General features: G+C 42.3%; 1 protein-coding gene across 17 annotated transcripts in view; it reads right to left on the reverse strand.

The window, feature by feature from the left end:
• The window catches only part of PTPRF (protein tyrosine phosphatase, receptor type F), a 287,080-nt gene that overhangs the window by 230,698 nt on the left and 35,252 nt on the right, over window positions 1-21,130 (reverse strand). For 15 of the 17 annotated variants that reach the window (XM_027683284.1, XM_027683287.1, XM_027683288.1 and 12 more), the window contains one exon: window positions 14,739-14,900. In XM_027683284.1, the coding sequence (XP_027539085.1) occupies window positions 14,739-14,823 (85 nt within the window). In that variant the 5' untranslated portion in view covers window positions 14,824-14,900. Of the gene's footprint in view, window positions 1-14,738; window positions 14,901-21,130 lie in introns of those variants that run through there. The other 2 variants (XM_027683292.1, XM_027683291.1) reach the window with 1 other exon arrangement.

Genomic DNA, 21,130 nt, shown 5'->3' on the forward strand with positions numbered 1-21,130 from the left:
CCTTAAAATTGCTCCGAGTCCTCCATAACAGGACTTCTAATATCATTACATTTCAAACTACATAATTGAAATTATAAAGTAAAGAGCTTCAAAATTACTGCAGATGTACCAAAATAATGAGCTTATGAACAGTAATGAAATGGAAACTCTTGGAAGCCTGAGGTTACACACAAACTTAGAGATGTTCCCTATAATTTTTTTAATAAAGCTAATAATTCTATTCCAGAAGGAGAAGTTGAAAGGGTTTTCTTTAAACCACTTCCTTCTCAGTAAGGTTTGGTCAGTTAATACATGTTTGAAAAATTGTCATGAAATGTGGAAGGTTTAAAGCCAATGGGAACTTGGAGCAACAATAAATGAGAAACTGTCTCTACACCTACAGAAGAGCAGTTGAACACCAGGCTCCTCCTATACCACCTGATGAGCAAGAAAGTGCTGGTGCTCTTCAAAGCCAACAGCTCTGGCCTCTGTATGAATGTGGGGCATTAGACACAGGTTAGAGGACAGGTTCACGGCAGAGGTCACCAACACACACAAAGAGATCTTTGAATAAAGCTACAGCACCACCTGAAAGAGAGCTGGGTGGATGTGTTCCTGCCTGCAGAGCGGTTTCAAACAGTGGAAATCTAGTGCCAGCAGCTAAGCCTTGGGTCTCACTCTGCAGCAGCATCATACACCACTGCTCCAGGCACAGCAGTAGCTCAGGGACACAGAACTCAAACCCAGAAACCGTTCCTTTGGTACAGAAAGCCAAAGGTTGACCTAAACTGTCCTGCACAAGTAACAAGCCAAATCTTTCGAGGGAAGTCAAAGACGCAAACCGAACTGCGTTGTTACATAAGTAGACATGCTGAAAGGAGCCATAGGAAGGCTTCACACATTCACAAATGTGTGAGTTAGATGACAAATGTAACAAATTAAAAGCAGCTTGTTAGCTAATAGAATATTTAATTATGTACTACAAACGATGACTTAACATATCTGGGAATTTAACCAATTATTTTCAGAAGGCGTGAAACGTTCCTGAGCACAAAGGTTTTCCAGCATCTCAGCGCTGTTCCCAGCATCTCTTTCCACCTTACCTTGTTTATAGCTCTATTCAGTAATAGTTTTTACTTGTTTCCTCGATGTCTTAATTTCCTGCAATAATACATCTGCCATGAATAATTAAGCAACGCATTTGCTGCTCGCTGAAAGCTGAACAAGTGCTATAAATCAGTCCTGGGACCCTCTGCCAGCACAGACACAACCAGAGATCTGCTAATGCTGGCATTTCTTTTTGCAGGTGAGAGGAATGGAGCACAGAAACACCCGAGGAGCTGCTGAGCAGTGCCAGGCTCCCTCACCCCAGTGATGGCATTTTGGGAGAGTGCTTCTCTGCATCTTCTCTGAAACAAACAGCAGGACTCCAAAGACTGTTCTAGCATTTTCCTGGTGAGGAACGGTAAACTTAAATGTACTATATTCTTCGCATTTACTCATTTCTCACATTTCTGGGTTGTTCCCTCTTAACTTCCTACTCCACAGTCAGGAGCAGGAGAGCAGAAGATGTCCCGAGTGCACATCAATCCCTTCTCAGCATCAAAATGATGGACTGCTATGGGTTCTTTGCTGTATTTCCACCTTATTCCTCCTGCTGCTTGTGGTTCAAACCAGGATGCAGGCTACAGGATAGCAATGAAGTGCTGAAGGATCATCTGTAGTCAGGCCCATTACAGCCTCTGAAGGTTTATCTTGCCGATTCACATTTGCTCTCAGACAGCTGGGCATGCTGCATTTCTCACTTTTTTGTATATGAAGATGGAAGATAACAACAAACTACAAAAACAACAGCGATAACACTTCCCTTCAACACTTCCACTTGCATCCATATCAGGGGAGGGGAACAATGAAACAACTTTCCACTACTGGAACAGGATTCACCTTTTAATTGAAATGAGGTTTACAGTGCAACCACTTCAAGCTCAGCTGTGGAGTGTGTGAGCCTCTCCAGCTTGGCAGAGCAGGTATGCTAGAAAGCTAATCAAGATCAGGTATCCAGCCAGGCCTAGGAAATGTCAGGCTGGCCATTAGAATTCCACGTCTTAATTTGAGAATCTCCCCAATTCACCAGAAGGGTACAAAGACTCAGAAATTATTTTTTTTAAAGACCAAAATGTAGAACAATTCATCATTAAAATTTCCTCACAAAACATTCTCATGCAGAAACAAACCATATAATGTTCCTGGTTTTAATTCTGTTGACAACAGATTGTACATATTTTAAAAACGTAACGTTTAGCAGCTGTGCTGCCAGTCTGCAGAGTTTGCATATATAGCTGTGATATTACCATACTCTATTATTCATAACAGGCAACAGACCTCATTCTTCATCTTGTGAAAAATAATTGCAGTTTGAAGTCAAAGTCTGATGGCAAAAAAAACCGCCCCAACACAACGGCTAGAGTTTTCAGAATTCAGGAACTCATGTAATGGCCTGCATCTTGATTTAAATCAATTCATTAAAAAGACAAATCTCCTCTGATCTGTTTTTGAGAAAGTTTTCCAAGAAGTACATGGCTCTTTTATGAAACCCAGGAAAGGAGAAGTCTAGGTGGGTAAATAGCTGCTTCTTATCCACAATAAACATACAATGACTTAAACATAATCTTTTAACACGAAGCATGAGACACTCCCATCTCATACAGCCCTGGGACTCTGCTCACCAGACAGAAGTCCATGGGTTGATGCATAGCTACTGATAGCAAGAATAACTACTGGAAAGAGAAGGAAAAAACCCTTACACATCTTCCCTTCCACTACCACTGAAATTAGAAGTATTCTATACAAACGCACATTTTTAATACATTTTCCCTTTCACACACGTAAATAAGCATTTAGACATATTTTAGTCAGAAGGTCTTGCAAGACCTACAGCACCCTTTGCAACTGTCTCCCAAAGCGTTTTGTGCAGCCAGAAGATGCTTCAATGCACCCCACAAGAGCTGCTGGTCAGTGCTGCTGTGGACAGCAAGGAGCATCACTCTCCTGGAGTGGTCCACATGCAGACCCTCCAACCTGCTGTATGTGCCGTGCTACAGAGGCTGGCACTACCACCCTAGAAATACCTGACAATCACTGCAGGACAACAGAGACATTTGGTGCCATGACAGAGAAGGGTTTTGCACATCTTGGCAGCAACCATGGGACGTGCACCAGAGCCCCCTGCCTTGGGGAGCAAAGCCCCTGAAATCATGGAAGTTCAGACACAGGCCTCTGCACAGATATACAGCCTGGTAAAGTCTCAGGGCAGACAACTACCTACAGGCAAATACATAATATGTACAGAGAGAAAATAACAAACCCAGCACTGCCTGCTACCATTGCAGAGCCAAGTTAAGTGTATGGCTTCAAAAGATGAACTGCACACTGTAACAGGCAGCTGAAAGATCTTCAGTCAGTGCACAGACACGGGCAAAAAGACAGCAAACCTATGAGGGTTCATGATGGAACTACATCTGCTGGATATTTTGAGGCCTCATTTTATTAATGGCATACTTTCCCCTAGCACAGCTAGAAAGTCAGAGAAGGGTACTGTGGAGGACTAAGGACCTGGAAAACACTTTCACACAAAGTTACATAGTCAGAGGGAAGAGAGTGATTGTCACTTGAGAGGAGGATGAAAAACGACAGGATAAAAATATCAGAGTATCAGGTGACCCAGAGAAGACAGGCTGGGAGCCTGTACCTTTCCTGATTCATAAATGAAGACAAAGAAACATTCATTTAAGAAATCACACTGTCTATTCAAAACCTACATGAGCCAACACTTTCTGCTTGCATTTAACATTCCAGAAATTCCTCCGGAAATTCAATTCCATGCCCAACAATCCTGCATGTCAGCGAGCATTGCTTAGTGCCTGACCCGAACTTCTCAGCTGCAGTTTGAGCACATAATTTCTTCTCCTAGCACAGGATGGGGGAGACCAGGTTCCCCTCAATTAATCCTTCTATTCTGGCAGGGGGATGCTCAAGATGAAATGTTTCACTGGAGGCCTTACCAAGGCGAGCAGAGTAAAAAGACTATCTAATGTGTCTTCAAGATGGTACTCCTCATTTCTGCATATCACTGTGATGTCTGTGCCTCTTATAACAGCATGGCTTTGTTGATTCCTGTATGGTTTCTGATCCATTAGCACTGCAAGACCTTTTCTGTATACCAGCTGTCTAGGCAGTTGTCTCATTCTGTATTTATGTAGCTGATTGCTCCTATTTTCAAACATCTATCCACATTTTTCCTTATTGACATGCATCCTCTCAGACAGTTTCGCCAATTTGTAAAGATCATTTTGAATTCTAATGGTGTCCTCCAACATGCTTGCTGCTCTTCCCAGCTTGTTGTTGCCTGCAAATTTAATAAGCATGTTCTCTATTCTATCAGAGAGATCATTACTGCAAATGCTGAATGCTACCAAACTGCCAAATACCCACCCTACGAGCAGATGTTTCACAGGAAAAAGTCTCATGAGGGAGCACTGAAAGCTTTACTAAAGATAAATGACATCTACTGCTTCTCCATTCACAAAGCCTGTTATCCTGTCATTAAAGGAAATTAGATTGATCTGACCTTGACAAACCTACACTGGGCATTATTCCTTTGCCCACGTGGATATAACAATATTTAGTTGTTGCAATTAATGAAGCTTTACAGAAGTAAAAACAGAAGTCCAGCTTCTGAGAACAACTTCTAATTTCACATAGGAAATAGGAACTAATTTGGGTGGGGAGAGAAAAGGCAAGAACTGTTTCTTTTTGCATCTCCTTAAAACATGGAGCATTTGTTGCCAATCGTTGGAGGCTTATGTTGGGGCAATTTTGGGATAAATGGACCTAGAGTTTGACACAGTCCACCAACAACTGTAACACAAAATAATTGTCTCATCTGTAATTTGACATGAACTTGGAAAACACCACATGGTATACTACACATAAACTACATATAACTCTTTAAATGTTAACTGGAGTTCCTTAAATTCCTCGAAATTACGTAGGACACGTCTCACACAACATACTACAGATTACAGACAATGTCAGAATTTTTGAACTGAATCTGCCTCAGAAAAAAAAGCTTTATCTGCAACAGAAGGCTAAGTGTCTAATGGAAAAAGATGTGGAGCACTGCACAGATGCTGACTGAAGAATAGAGGGATTTTGTACTAATGTGTAAAAAAGCCCTCAAATCATACTCTGCTCTTAAAATAGGGCACAGAACTCTGCAGTCATATGAACAGTGGTGTATTTTAGCATTTGAGGAAAAAAAATCCCAAACTTAGGCAGTTAAATATGTTAAATGTTCTGTGCATTTACCAAGGCAGAAACAAAGTTCAACAGGCATCGTCAAGAAAGACTAGACCAAGCCCCTGTGGCCTACAGGACAACCACAGAGCAACCTCAACAACAAAAAAAAAACCCTTTCTGTTTGCACAACTGCCTCAAGACATAGACAAATGCAATAGAAGAGAAACTCCATGGTGTCAATGTGAATTAATTCTCTCTGCCCACACTCCAGGCTGGGCGCTGGAGGACCTGGAGGCCTCTGCTGTGCACCTCTGGGTCTTTGGAAGGTTGAGACAAGAGTGGTTCTGGCTGCTTTCACAGGACAAATACACAGCTAATTTAGTTACACACCAGCTCAGACAGCATCCTCTACTTCAAAGATTTAGCATGAAATTCCCTTTATATTATTCAGCAGCCTATTTTTCTACGGGCCACCCCTTCCACAAATCAGGTTCTGTTTTCTCTTGACATTACTACAGTTGCACTTTGGTGGTCAATCGTTTTCACAGACATTTTAGACTAGAGATCTATAAATAACACCACAGTCAGCTTTAAGGGTACAAAAGTATTTTTCCACTCCCTTTGTTTTTAAGAGCATTCAAAGATAACTTTTGCAGGAAGAACCAAAAAAAACAAATGTCCAACTCATGAAATACAGCCCCCAACTTAAACTCTGGCTGAAGACCAAGCAGGGCACATTTCAGCCATACAACAAACTCATAAAAAGCTGAAAACAACAGGTTATAACTAAGGAACTCTGTGTAACCCCTGATAAAGTGTATGTAACGGAGCATAAAAAAGGATATTGGAAGTGTATATACAGCATGTATAAATGACAAGTCAACAGCCAGGACCACTGCCTGTTATATCAAAGAGAAATAAAGGGAGCCTTTCCAGGTCTTGAACTACCATCATCATCCTCCTGAGAGCCATGCTAAACTCTTTGTACTCAGCATGGCAAGAATGAGAACACTGTGCCAGGACAAGGCATCCCAGTCCTTCAAACAGGAATATGAAAGGATTTGCTCACGAAAAGATTTTGCTTCTCTAAGGGTTTCTTGCATCCCGAAACTCCTGAAAGTTTCTGTTCGATGCTAAAGGGGATTCAAATACATAGTCATCTTCATCATATCAGTATTTTAACCATTTTCAGCATTTACCAAGATTCTCACCACTCATCATTCAGTTCTTCCAAAGGATCTTCCCTCTTGTAAATTAAACACTGAATAAGTACGATACACCTATAGCCACCTCACTTCAAAGTTGTTTTTTTTTTTTTTAAACAGAGATTGAAATCCTTTCTGAAACCAACTCTTGCATTTACTCTCAAAAGAGAGAACTTCAGTTTCAAGCTTGAAAACTAAGGAAGTACCACATCTGCCTTACGGACAACACCGCAGTGAAAGTGAGAGTTTGGCAACACACTGTTGTCTCCCACCCACACAAGCCCCCAGCTGGTTTTGACAAGTGGGTGAAAAGGGACAGTCCCACCTGCCAGGCACAGCTGTGCTAATGCTGAGGCTCTGAAAGGTTATTACAAATGGAGTTTTTCAGGGCAAAAACCTTACGTGTGTAAAGCTGCTGAGTATTTCCTGGTGCCTTTAAAACCCCTTTTCAAAACAACCTTTAACAGAAGTAACACAACAGATGAAGTGCACTTGACTAAAAATTAGTACAAAGAAAACTGTAGGTGTTCTGCACCCTTTTAACAAAGTGCAGAGGCTCAAGAGCCATTGTTTTCTCCTGGCGTGACAACTAACTTGCAAGGGCTTATATCTCTCATCTTTGAGGTGAGCCAACGAAGTTATCACACGTAGAAAGAGTCTGTAATAAAATAAAATATAAAAAAACTTGCAGGAAAAGCAGCAAAAGCAAGCAAGAATTCTCTGTGTGATTCATTTGAAGTCTGCAGTATTAACCAGTGCCAACAGTGGACTGATTTTGGTTCTTTCCATGAGACCCTGGCTACTTCCAGAGAACTCTATGGTATAAGCTCAAGTAGAATAACTTCATGTACCAGAGACAAACCAAGTCCACACCTCTTCTTCACACGGTGACTTTAAAGCACCAACTCACAACAGTCACCCTTGGTGTAATGAATCTCTGTTGGAAAATGGTGGCATTTCCATTTAGTTTAAGTTTTGACCAGGTACAGTTTACATCTCAACCTAATTTTACAAAATACATTACTCGAAATTGTATTATTAATTAAGGGGGGGGGAGAAGCAGGGGGAAAATGAGTAATACATGCAATGAAGGGCCATCTGAAAAGCACAGCAGGACTGCAAGTTCATTCCAGCCTGTACTACATGAAATGGAATATATCCTGTAATTATTTCTTTTTAGTACCACGTGAGTATCCCTTAGCCTTGTGAAGGCTTAATGTTATGATTCATCAGAGAAAGCCCAAACGTAACTGACATTCAAAGCAAGCTCTAGCATTGCAGGTTACAATTCATACACAAATGTAAAGCCATCATCCACTATAAAACGTGCTTTAATTCAGTGATCATGTGTCAGTAAAGTGTGTAAGGCAAAAGACATTTCTGTGACTTAAAACTTTCAATAAAACCCCACAGTGTTTTCACACCAACAAAATAACTGAGATTTGTCTCTGGCACAGACAAAGCAGTGATTCTCACAAGGGACTAAACACAGCATTCAATTAAGAGTGCACCACTGCTTTTCAGCTCCTGATACATAAAGATAGACAACTAAACAGAGGAAAAGCACCCATGAACAGATGCTTTTTTCCCCCCACTCCTTTTTAAACCAGGCATGTTCCCCATCAAAAAAGACTGACTAACATTTTGAGCAAACAGATTTCATACTCTTGCTTGTTCACAAAAATGAGCTTGATCATCTTATATTACAGTATCATTCTGAAGCACCAATATAATGAACAGATAACGAGAGGGAAAAAAAAGCATCCCTATTACCACTTCATTGCTTTTTACAACTGCTCAGCTAAAACACTGAAAGCTCCAGCAGATCTCATACTTTTCCCCTTTCTGACGTCAGTACTACCAGCAGCAAGCAGCAGCACAACAAACTGTACTATTTAATTGGTTTCCTGGCACTCCTTTCCATCTGCAAAGAATGCTACAACCACTACTATAGGATATTTAAAATATCTCCATAAAATACACATAGCAGTCCCTGCAAATAGCCACAACTGATTAACATCTGTGAATAAACGCAACTATATTTGGAAAGAAAAGGGTAAGCTTTACCAAGATTAGTAGTCAGCTATTAACAGGACAGGAAGGTTACCTGTGCAGAATTACTCAGATGACTGGATGAGCTGGGATCCAGCAAAATGCCCTTTAATGTACTTAAGGGCAGATATTCTTGAGCAAAAAAGCCAAGTCACAGTAATAAAATACAAGTTTGTGTCCTGGGGATCAGAGGCCCAGAAAGGGATTCAAAGGTCCTTGACATCAAAAAACATACTGAAAAGTCTGGAAGATTAGTGAAGAACTATAAAAATTTTATCAGGTCAGAAAAACCAAGACCAGCCCATTTTTCTACAACAAAAAGGACAAACTTACAGCTTCTCTAACTTCTCCACTCTAACTTGCTTCTCCAGGAGATTTCATTAAATAGCAGAAGTCTTCAGCCTAGCTGACAGATGTTCCAACATCCAGTGTCTCAACCCAAAAAAATGCATAAACGCAGTTTGAAATAAATACAGATTTGAAGAAGTAATGACTACTTGCCATTTTTACAGATCACGCAGGACATGGGTAAATTCTCTACCATTTAGTCTTCAAATCATGATTTGATAGCCTCCCAAAAGGAAGATACGTGCTAGCTCATCCACAGCTATTAAAGGCAGATGCAGAAATTACTAGCTGAAATTATACAGCCTGTGCTATGCAGGTCAGAGTAGAAGACTGCACTGATCTGATTTCTGGCCTTAAAATCTATGAATCTACACTGAAGATAAAATTGTAAGCAGTTTTACTGGTCTTCTGTATCACCAAGGCAATATGCACACTCTGCTTCAAAGATCGAGTATTAAATACACCAGCCCCTTAACATTTGTCACTGTGCTAGATTATTTACATGGACACTTAAACATAGGAACTCCCTTGTGAAGGCAAGAGAGTAACTCTGGCTGTGCAGCTGAGTCCAAATGGTGTGAATGGCAAGTGAGAATGCTCAGCCCTGCAGAGCAGCAGGAAGGGGTTTAAACATGGAGTGGAGGCAAAAGGAGCAGAGGCAAAAGTTGGAGTAGAGGCAAAAGGAGTGGAAGCAAAAGTTGGAGCCTACACTGTGGTCTCCATGCAAACCACTGGCCCCAGGACATCCCTGCAGACTGACCACTCAGAGCTGCCTGAGAGCAAATGGCTGAAGTTACTACAGCACCTCTGTGGGTCCAGGAGCCAGCACTCCCCGAGGACACCAGGAAGAGATCACTATGTATTTATGCTGCTCTCACATCCTCTGTAGGTCTTTGTACTGACCACCATTGGATGAGGGATTTGGGGTTAGGCAGACCTTTGACCTGACAGCGGATGTTGACTGATGAATGATGTCAGCTTTAACAATACATAAAAAAGACAAATGATCATGCTGTGATCTGTTGTGTGTAGCAAATGAAACAAATTCATGTGACTCCCACAAGTGCTGGAGCTAAAAGGGCTATAAATGCAGAGAAAGATCTGTTGTCTACTCTATACTTGGGCATTTGTCCTTAGAGCATCCCTCCTACCTTGATGCTTGCAACATGCAGTTACCAGCAGGCAGCATTTAGGTATTTTACAAAAAAGTGTGGAATCCATTTCTACCTAAATATATGTATTTATTTTTATGATGAATAAGGACACCAGAAATAAACACTGCCCAATAACTGTGGTTAATATTTCAACCTGTCCCTTAATAATGCCACCCCAATGCCTCAGGTCAAGGGGTTCTCCTAAACAATATTTTCCATGTTCTTTTCACTGATGGAATATCTCAAGCTAGTCAAGGTGGAATTACAGAAAATTAGTATTTACCTGTGCTGCAATACCTGGATCCGATCACATCAATTACACATAATCACTACATGCAGGGTTTGGGGACAGGCAAGCAAACAGGAAACCTGGAAGCAGAAACTGATGCAAGAGGGCAGTGGAGAAGCCTCAGGTCCAGCTTTTGGGATGGGATCCTGCTGTCCAGCTCCCCAAAGTGGCCACTTTCCAGGCTTGCACAACAGCAAGTCTGTCCCGCAGGGTGGCCTGGAGCAGCTGTATTTGGGGTTGAGCTGTTGTTGAGGCATCATTCAGGTTATAAAGCAAAGGCAGTGGAGCTGAGTCAGGGAGCCAAAACCTGCCACGCTACTCCTGGGTCCCGGGAACACAAAACAGTAAGAGCAGACAGCAGAGCTGGGAGACAAGAAGAACCAAGTGCCATAACAGATGTTCCCTCCAGCACTCTTCCACCCAAAACCTCTGGACAGCACTTCAAGTGCAAGGCAAAATCCCTGGCAAAGAGACCTCACCTGAAGCCACATGTCTAGGAAGGAGTACACTTCTTTTTTCCCTAACTTTCACAAGTATCAGCATCTTACCTTCCTGTTTTCTTTTTTAATGTGCCTCCTCAATCCAATTATCATACCACCACCACACGTACAGGATGCCCATCTTTTGGATATAAAGCAGCCCCTCCTTACAAGGGGCAGGGTAGCCCTGAGACACTTCAGACTTGCAGTCCTTTCTGACCAGAGGTGGTGGGAGCCAGAGCCTTGCCTTCACCACCACCAGCTCACTGATGCAAGTTTCATCCATCCCCTCAATATAAGCCAAGCTTGCTCTACCCTTGGAAATCAAAAGGTGCAAATTGTTTGTTTACCACATATCAATTCACAGGTAGTTGGTCTAATTTTGCCTTAGTTCTTTCCTTCTACAAGGTCACTTTTGAAGTGGTCTTATTCCTTAAGCCTTTTGAAATTCTGTACAAGACAAACCAAGATATACTGTGTTTAGAAGAGGCCTTGGATGGGTCACCTAGTCTCCTCCTCTGGCTAATGGAACCTCTGCCTAGGACTTAAAAAACGAAGCATAATTTTAAAAAAAAACAAGCCAACAACAAAACACATTGCTGATGATTTCTGATGACAGCATGGATTTTTCCTGTTTTCTCTGTATTTTTGTTTTGAGAGAGGATTTTTTTTTAATTTTATTAGAGTAAATGACATTTTCAAAAGCTGAAAAAAGCATCTTTTAGTTGACAATTGCAGTGAACATTAAATGAAATCAGCAAAGCCATTTTTCCCATGCACAATCAAAAGCTGACAGGCAGGGAAGCACAGAGCGTATAAAAAAAAACCCACACAAGCAAGCTGAGGGAGAATGGGTAAAACAGCCATCCTGAATCAGCTCAGAGCTGCTCTAATGGAATTAGGGTCACCCTGACAGAAACACAGTCAGATCACAGAGAAAATTTAATAATTTCTTACTGCAGTCTGTAGAAGCTGGGGAGGATTTGGAAGAGCTTTCTGCCAAATTAGCACTTCTGTATCCACCGTTCACGCACATGTGCCCCTTCCCACTCACCTTCTCCTCCCAGCACCCCACCAGAGCGGCCAGGAAACCACCACTGTGGTCCTGCTGCCAGGGAGGCACCCAGTGAGCCTCTCTTTTTTCTGACACTGCCACACAGTTTAACCTTTGGATGCCCCTCCAATTCCTCATGGCTAGCATTATTCACAGCTCCCGTAAACTCAATTCCAGGAGAGGTATCGTGGTGCAGCCGGGCGCTAACTCCGCTAGGTGATACGTATTCAATCTGTTTTATCTCAGGTGTTAACATCCAGCTATCTGCCAGCTGCCTAATTGTCAGGAAACTATGGCAGCAACACTGAAACGTGCTATAACAACAGAAGCTCCAAAGCACAGGTGGGGAAGGTAGGGAAGACCCAGTTGTGGGTGCTCCCTGAGCACTCAGCCACCAAGACACACTGCTGCCAGGAATGCAGCACAGCCCACTCCCTGCACTCCTTCCCCGCTCCTGTAAGAAGCAATTTTGGGGACTGACTCCAGAAATTCCAGGGATAACCCTGCTCTCATTATCCTGCTGCTTTTAATTGGGGAAATGCAGGAATGCTTTGCAGATACAGAGGCTGCCCATCCCTCCACTGTCTCCAAGCAGTGCTGCAATGGGGGAAAGGAAGAATCACAGTGACATCTTGGCAACAGCCATAACCTGTGTAAATAAACACTCTTTGACTGAGGCAAACAGGATGCTATGGGGACCAAGAAACTGAGAAATGTGCATACAGGGTGCTCCTTTCACAGCATCCCTCTCTAGCTTCAACAGGAAGCTCCAGTGTGCATATACTGTCATACCTTCCCCTTGTCCTCCACTGCTGTCCTCAACCAGGACTCCTCGATGCCAGATACACCACTGTATCTTCTTGTCTGCACCACTGATGGAAGGACATGAAAAGCGCAGGGTTTGGGGTGATATTTTTCCCCCTGCAGAGGCACAGAGCAGGTCCTTTCACACAGGTCCCAGCCCCTCAGAGGCGGTGGCAAGATTCAGTGAGTAAGATAACAGAAAAGCTCTAAACTGCTAAAATACACAGAGCAACTCTTTCCATCCTAGGAAACCCTCGGTTAATCCGTGGTGGCTGTGGCAGTTAAAAGGTCACTGCCCTCCAGACCTGCCTTCCAGATTAGGAAAAAGTAATTCAGAGTAGATCTGCGCCAGAGAAAAAGGCACACATACAGATACACTTGCTTCCCAACACAGAAGCATTCCACAACTGAGACACCAATATTTGGATCTGGGCCTGCGAAACAGAGCCAATTTTGTTAAATTTAAGCATGTGGAAGTGTTCCACAAAATTAGCAAACCACACCTACTGCAAGTTATCCTCAAGCCAAGAACTGTCCTAGGACATCTCAAGCTCCACCAGCTTCCTCATTCCTGATGGAGTGACGCTTCTCTCCCTTGCAGGAGCCAGGATAAAGATAATGAACCTCAGGGAATTTTTATACTTCTCAGAACATTAAACATGTATTTCTCTGTGCCAGGTCCCAAAATGGGCTACAGTGTGTAGAGAAAGTGATCTGAATAAGCACCTTCCAGCAGCTCCAGCAGACAGCGCAGAAAGCTGAGGAAGGAGACAGCTGCTGCTCCCAGTTTAACTGGGCAGCTCAGACTCATATAGACTACACACTAATCTGCTGCCTGTGCAAGTCATCCCTAATGGTAACAAAAACAGTGAATTGGTATGTTTCTTCACATCCCTCCTTCACTCTTCTCTCCAGCTTCTCTAAATTTACTCCTTCCCATCAGTCAAGAACATTTAGGACCCCCCCCAATCTGTTTTCTCCATTCAGCCAGGCTACTACCAACATGAATCAAGATCTCCTTCAACTTCCACAAAATTACATCAAATTATAAGCCTGGTGACTAAAGCTGCAGTGAGAAGCAGATGAGTGCCAGCAGCTCAGAAACTGCATCATGGTCACCTCTGCTCCAGCTCAAGCGTCCCAGGAGCCCTGGGTGCTTTCAAAGGAATGGAGTATTCACCACAGCCAGAGCCTGTGACAAATATGCAGATGTCTGGACACTGAAAAACTGGTTACAGGTTAAAAAAAGAAAGGAGAGGGGGAATGGATAAATACTTGGGGATAGCCTAACAAATACACACGATTTATGAAAACCAGTAATATGCAAAAAAGCCACAAGGTTTCCTGCTCTCTGTATAACTCACTCCATGAAGCATTCCTACTAAAAGGTATTTTCAGTAGGCAAACATTAGCCATGTTTCTCGCCTCTTGTCTGTCCACAACAGCATTTTGTGCACATTTTTCTTCTTGACCTGGATGGGGCTGCTCAAAACCAGCCACAGCAGCCCAGTAAGACTACCAGGACAACAGGCACAGACACAACAGCTTAAAGCACAACCACAAGGAAACACTCTACTCCAATTCTGCTGAAATATAGGTGTAGGACAGCTACACCAGAAGGTAAAAACTCGCACCCTCTTCCCCAACAGCTCTCCATCGCCTGCTGACTCAGGAGAGATGTCTCAGCGCTACACAAACTACGAGAGCTGGCAAAAGAACAAGGAAAAAGTAACAGGGATTACTGTGACCCCAATACTTCTTTCTTCCTCCGCCCCCAATTTTCTTTACTCATCTCTACGTGTTAGAAATCAAACTGTCAGGTTTTGATCTTGCAGCTACTACAGAAATTCTTCCTGCGCTTGAATAAATTTTGCCAGTCTTTTTTAGTTCTACTTGTGCCCCTTCACACACATCCTGTTTATCTGCAATGCGCACATTGGGAAAGAAGAGACTGGAGGGGGTTGGGGGAGTTGTCCCTTAGCTCTCAGTGTTTCCAGTACAACCCAAAAAGGTTTAACATTTCTTAAAAGAAATTTTGCAAGGTGCTCAAGCTGTCCAAACCCGAATGTTACTTACTGTCCGCTCCTGCTGAAGGCAGCATCAAGCAGCAGAGGATGGCTGCTGGCACAGTGAGTACTGGGATGCAGAAGTTAGGCACCATATTCCAAAGTAGAGCGAGTCCTCTTCAGTGTGAGGCAAGCGGTCAGTACATCCAGTGTTACAGACACAGACTCACTCCTGCAAAGCAAGAGAGGAAGAAACGGAAAATGATCAAACATGACACATAGATTAACTGCCAATATACCAAACTACACTGTAAAGACATCATTACAGATACTTCTAAAGTGAAATTTAACTATCTTTGCTGCATGAGCAACAGAGCACCACACTGATGTCCCTGAAGCCATTTCAAGGGTCACGAGGCATAAATGCACACCCATCTCCAAGTTCATCTTCATGTACAGTCTGTTTTATGGCCTATTAATGCATCCTTTGGTTGCTGTTATTCAAAACAAATAGTTCTGAAGTTGCACATTAAATACAAGGAACAGTCATACGCTCATGTAACTCTTCTTTGTCCATCTGCCCAAGACACACATGGTTGATTGCATATGTAGGGTGGTTTGTGGTCAAATTACATGTGAAGCATAGCTTGGGCCATCCAGCTGGGCTGGTGTACACCAGACAAGTCTCAACGGGTTCAAGCAGAAGAAACAGAAGCTGAACTGAAGCAGCTGTCAGCTCACAGGGCTACCAGAGTCACAGCAGAATGTTATTAGGAAAGTGTCTATAAAGAGAAGCTTTACCCAAAGCAAACACCTCAGCTTCAAACTCACAAAAATGGAAAGGATGGCTGTCTTGATGATGATTGATAATAATTCCTTCTCCAAAACAAAGCAAATTACCTTGCAAATTGCCTTAACTTGAGCATCTGCCTGAATACTGAAATACAGAAAATTCCTTGAAAACCAACCAAAAAAAGGCAAGTATTGAAAAAGAATACAGTTTCTGTATACCTGCCTTCCTTATCTTTTCATGAGAATATACTCATTGTACTTTCCCCTGAAGTCCAAGGTCTGCCTGTTAAGACAGACTTAAAAGAAGGGGTCAGCAAGCCCCATGCCCTCAGTGTGACTACACTGAGCAGTGACAGGGGCTCACACTTTCAGTTCTGGCCACCTCAGCGCAAGCCCAACAGTCATTAAAAGGTTGATGATATTCTCCCCTAAGCTGCAAGTTACCAGAAGTTAGCAACACAGCATTATTAGCAAAAAAAAATCTCATGCAGGCAGATGCCAGCCTGAGTGGACCCCATGAGTATCCTTGAAGCAAAGTATCTGCAAGTGCACAGGCTGTGTGTGGCCCGACGCACCACTCTTACTCATGCTGGCAGACATTTCAAAAACATCTTCAAGACTGCTCTACCAAAGATATTTTTGAATTTTGCTAGGTTTCTGACAGAGGAAACGTCTTGGGTTTTTTGTAGGCTGTTGGGGTTTTTTTTTTGAAAACCACTGAGTTTTTGATGGAAGTATCACAAGTTACAAACACATCCACTTCTGACAAAAACACAGCACTCAAAGAATGCCAGGAACGATCGTGCCTAGAGAAATCCACAAGAAATCCCAAGAGAATCTACCTTGGCAAATATTGACATCACATCATACTAACAAACAGCAGATCATGATTCTTCTCCATTCTGTTACTGTATTTGCACAGTAAATCTTTTCACACGTTATAATATCGCACAACACAGAGAAATCTTTATTTATGCAACATCTTCTGCAGCCAAGACATCTGAAAATACTTTACAAAACAACCTAGCTCTAACCTAGATGCAGAGAGAATACTGATCACCTCATCCTTCTTTTATTGTCTCAATGAGAAAGCATAAATCGAACTAAGTTCAGCAGCAGGATTCTGAATACTGCAAAAGATGTTCTTTGTACCACCTGCACACTCTGTTACCTGTGTTGCCCTCCAACTTCCATATCCTCACTCATCTCTCACCAAAGGATTACTAAAAGCACCATTAACATGTCTTACATAGCAGAGACAGACACAGGTAGTTGTATTTTTTATAGCTGCATAAGCTGTATTCCAACAGGAAGCTCAGTTCAGTCCCCAAGCCATTTGCCTTGTGTTAGCCAGCTCTCCAGACACAGCCCACACAGGAATGGGAAGAAATGCCTGCATTAAGAGTGATGATTATGTTTCTAAATTCTGCATGTACGGGGGTTATTTGTGCTGCCCAGAGAAGTGAATCCACTGAAGCATCCCTTGAGCAGTATTACACCTGGCTCAACAGCAGCCAGAATCTTAAGTCTACCCTTCTTGGGGAGGAGGGTGGGAAAAACCAAGGGTTGAAATTACTGTGTCAAAACTAATGATGTGTGTCAAACTCTCTCAGATTAGGACAGAGAACAAGTTTTACAGGTGGTGCTGAACATCTTAGGTATTTGTCAGACCACATTGGGGATGAATAGCTTTCAGAGAGCTTTTCCACTTTCATTCACTTCCATTAACAATGAAAGTGCCTCATCTAATGGTGTATCTTGAGTGCAGATTGCTCAGAGTCATGTCAATGGCACCTCCACAGCCCTCATTCAGGAATAACTCTCAGGAACACAAAAAACCTCAGCTAAAGAATAGGTCTGTCTCTTGATTTCTCTCTTCTTTCAGCAAATGTCATCAAGCTTCTCTCCAGTTTCAAGACTGACAGATTTATAACTTTCCTCTCCAGCCCATGAGATACATACAGCATGCATCATGCAAAACTGATGAATTGTCAGATACACTACCAGATGCTTCATAGACTTGATCTTTTTCAACTGTTTAGTGCTATATAATAATTTACCATCTGGTAAAAACGCCCATTTTTCTTATGCAAGACTGCTGTCTGTCCCTCCAAAATTAATAGAGCACCTTTGGCCTTTAATAGGATCAAAATCCGCCACCTCCTCTTTCCCTTGTTGCTCTGCCTATGGAAAAGTTGTCTGCATTCAATATTTAAAGCACTTTAAATTGGAATGTTTTAAAATTTTATTAATCTCAGTAGCTGTCATTCTCTTTTGAAATTGAAAATATTAAAAAGCTTCTCCTGGTTGTTCAGTTTTCCCATTTTTTTTAGAAGGGAGATGCTCTTTCCCAACAAGACAACCCAATACTCAAAGCAAGGCGACAGGGCATTAGCTGAAGCTCATTTAACCCTTAGAAGGCCAGTGTTACTCTGACAGTTTTAAACAGCCACCTTGAACCAATGCCAAAGGCAGCCTAAGATAGAAGGTAGCTAAAAAACAAATAAGGTTGGTAGATTCTGGTAACAAGTTAAACAAATACAAAGTCAGTATTGCTTTGGCAAAATCAAGTCCAACAGAAAATGACCAAATAATGTTCTTAAGATTCTTAGCATGTCTTGTCCCCAGCAATCTCGTGCCTCTTCAGACTGCTCTCTCTTGCATCTGGAATTATCTCCTGTGCACCAGATGACCTCAGTCCCTTCATTTGAAGGCCTCTTTTAATCTCACTGCCTTGGCTAGCATCTCACAACTAATATTGTCTTTGGGAGCCCAGACACTGTTGAAGAAGGTTTTTCAAAAACACACGTGCATTCTCATTTCTCCTTCTGCATCTGGTCCTGGCAATATTCTAACTCTAGACTACATAACCCAAAATTAGGCTGAGGCTAAGCACTCCAGATGGCTTCGTAAAAACAGCTTTGAGTTTAGCAAGCTAAACTCCTGCCTCTGCTCCAAACTCAGTGTTAGAGCTACCGAGTGCTAGTTTGGCAGAAAACTAGAAAGCAGGAAAGCACAACAACAACAAAAAAGCAAACTTCATTTGAATATATCCGGTTTTGCCATGGGGCAAGTGGATGGAAAAGAGGCGGTCTTGAGGACATTTTTTGAAACGTACACAGTTTGATTCTTTCAGACAGGCAGAAAAAGCTGGACTCATTTAAAACAGAGCCAAGAATACCAACAGCTCATATGGTACTAAGAAATTCTGGCAACGAGTATGTCTCACAGGAGACGGCAAAGAGATTAGAAAAAGCAGTCAACTTTAAAGAGTCAAGAGGAATTTCAAACCAGCACTGAATAGCTTATGTCCTCTATGAACTCTTCTGGAAGACAAACTGAAGCAAGTGTCACGTGGGTCACTAGCCAAGAACAGCATGGTGAAGAAGAGCATCCCCAAAGCAAGACTGCCCGTTCCAAACCAGAGACAAAAATACTGCACTAAAATCACTTTTTAGGTTAAGCTACTTTGCAACCCAAAGGATCTAAGAAGTCAGCACAAAAAGTTCCCTCCAGGAACCCCTGTACATCCACAGAACTGCCAGGTTTCGTTGTGTGTGTGACTACTGACACTGCCTTTGCTGTGAAACACGGTTAAGAGAGTCTCTAGAAACTTAACAGGGCAGGAAGGAAAGCCCAGTGCATAAGCAATGTCCTTATCTGACCCGGAGATGTAACAGTGCCTTTTCAAAAGGAACCTCAAACAACTGCGTTTGTTTCTCAAGGTGGAAACTTCTTGAACATTTGCAAGGTGAGCCCAAGGATGCAGGTCAGAAGATACCAACTGGACAACACCCAGATGACAGTAAAGATGGGGCTAAAACTGCATCAGCTTTTCCCAATGCTACTGCATGTGCAACACACAACAAAACCAAATTTTCCTTCTGGACACCTACCCACTACCTTGTATTTTACACAAGTACCCTGAAGGGAAACCAGTGCTCCACAGGGACCCAGTCAACACAACACCACCCAACCAACTTTGGGGTGCCACACCAACGATGGCAATCAAGAACTGACTGAGCAAGGAGGGGCCACGTGCCACACAGAGCAACAAGGCAGCTATTTATTCAGTTAAAAGTGAGAACAATAACTGGCTACAGCTCAGCTGCTTCACTCTGTACATAATGCCTCATCTGTGCTCTGAAGGAGGAAGAGGAAAACCATGACACACCATATAATTCAAGATCATCATATTGCACACATTAAAAGTTGGAGAAGCACAGTTACACACAAGCTAATGACTTTTGAATGTTTCACTTCACTACATTAGTATTCCTTTAGCATAGATTTCTTTGTGCTTTTCTGGGAGAAATATAATATAAAGAGACTTGGGGAGTATAGCAATATGGCCAAAAAAGACAAAATGAGTCTCATTTCACTCCAAACTCCCACATGCGGGGAATGTATTAGAGATTCAGTGGGGAGATATATGAAGATGGCAACACCGGGATAGATTTAGGGAGGAACTTCATATGAACTTGCAATACAGCAAAAAGGCCAACAGTAAAAGCAACTGCCACATGAGCAAAGGTACCACCTCGAGGACCCAGGTGGGAGCAGGACGAGAGCATCAGTCTGATGCTCTCAGTTAGAAGACTCTCAAACCATCTGGAGAGAAGGAACAAGCAAAGCAATTCAAGAACCAGCAAGGATAAAAATCTCTGTCAAGTCACAATCACTAGACAGACTGGCTGAGCAAGATGGGGATTTGATAACCATCTATAAGTACATGAAGGATACAAACACCAAGAAAGCAGTGGAGGAGTATAATTAGCCACCGGCATATAACTCTGAGTAATGGAATGAGACAGAGCAAAAGAAAGGATACGTTGAATACTCTCAGTAAACTGTCCAGAAAAAAAAAATTAATACCACAGAAGTATTTTTTCCAGCAGGAAAATGTTTCATCACCTGTTTACATAGAAATTAAAAATGGGGTGGGGAAAAAAAAACACCCACAAAAATAAACAACTCAATATATCCACAATCTGGGAAAAAACCCAAAACAAACCAACAAACTAACAGAGACAGATTGGTATGGAGTAATATAATGTAACAGCAAAAACAATTCAGAAGTATTTTAAAAAGACTCTCCTTCTTTTGACAATGGATTAAAAAGTGTGAAGCACTTAAGCAACAAGCTGGCCCAGCTACAGGTCTTTCTGATCTTGAACATGCAATCCCAACTTGATCCAAGGAGAGGAGAAGAGGGAAAGACCCACTTTTAAGCAGGACGCAAGCACAAGTTGGATATTCCTGTCAGCCTTAACGGCTACATTTGCTTCTGAAGACCTTAATTTCTGAAGGTGTCATTGCCTGAAGACAATACAAGGTAAGAAAAAGGAATTTTTCCACTGGAACAAGGATTATGAAGGGCCCCGTTAAATAACTAAGGTGATAAGTTAAAACATTCACTTAAAATATAGATCAGCCTTGAGCCTCGCGTGCCCAGCCATCACTCACAGTGAGCCTTAAGCACAGACTGCTGTGGATCATGCTACCCAAATGTACAGGCTCCTAATGCCTTTTGTAAAGTCTCCTTAAAAGAAGTAAACTATTGCATATCTCCCTTTCAACAGAGGCCTTTTACATTTGTAGAAGGGGTCCAGCAGTGCACCCAGATGCACGGATTGCAGAACCAGGGCAGCAGAAAATCCTATTAAAAAT

The sequence above is a fragment of the Neopelma chrysocephalum genome, unplaced genomic scaffold (assembly GCF_003984885.1).
Source record: "Neopelma chrysocephalum unplaced genomic scaffold, ASM398488v2 Primary Assembly neopelma1_64, whole genome shotgun sequence".
In the NCBI taxonomy this organism is placed as follows: domain Eukaryota; kingdom Metazoa; phylum Chordata; class Aves; order Passeriformes; family Pipridae; genus Neopelma; species Neopelma chrysocephalum.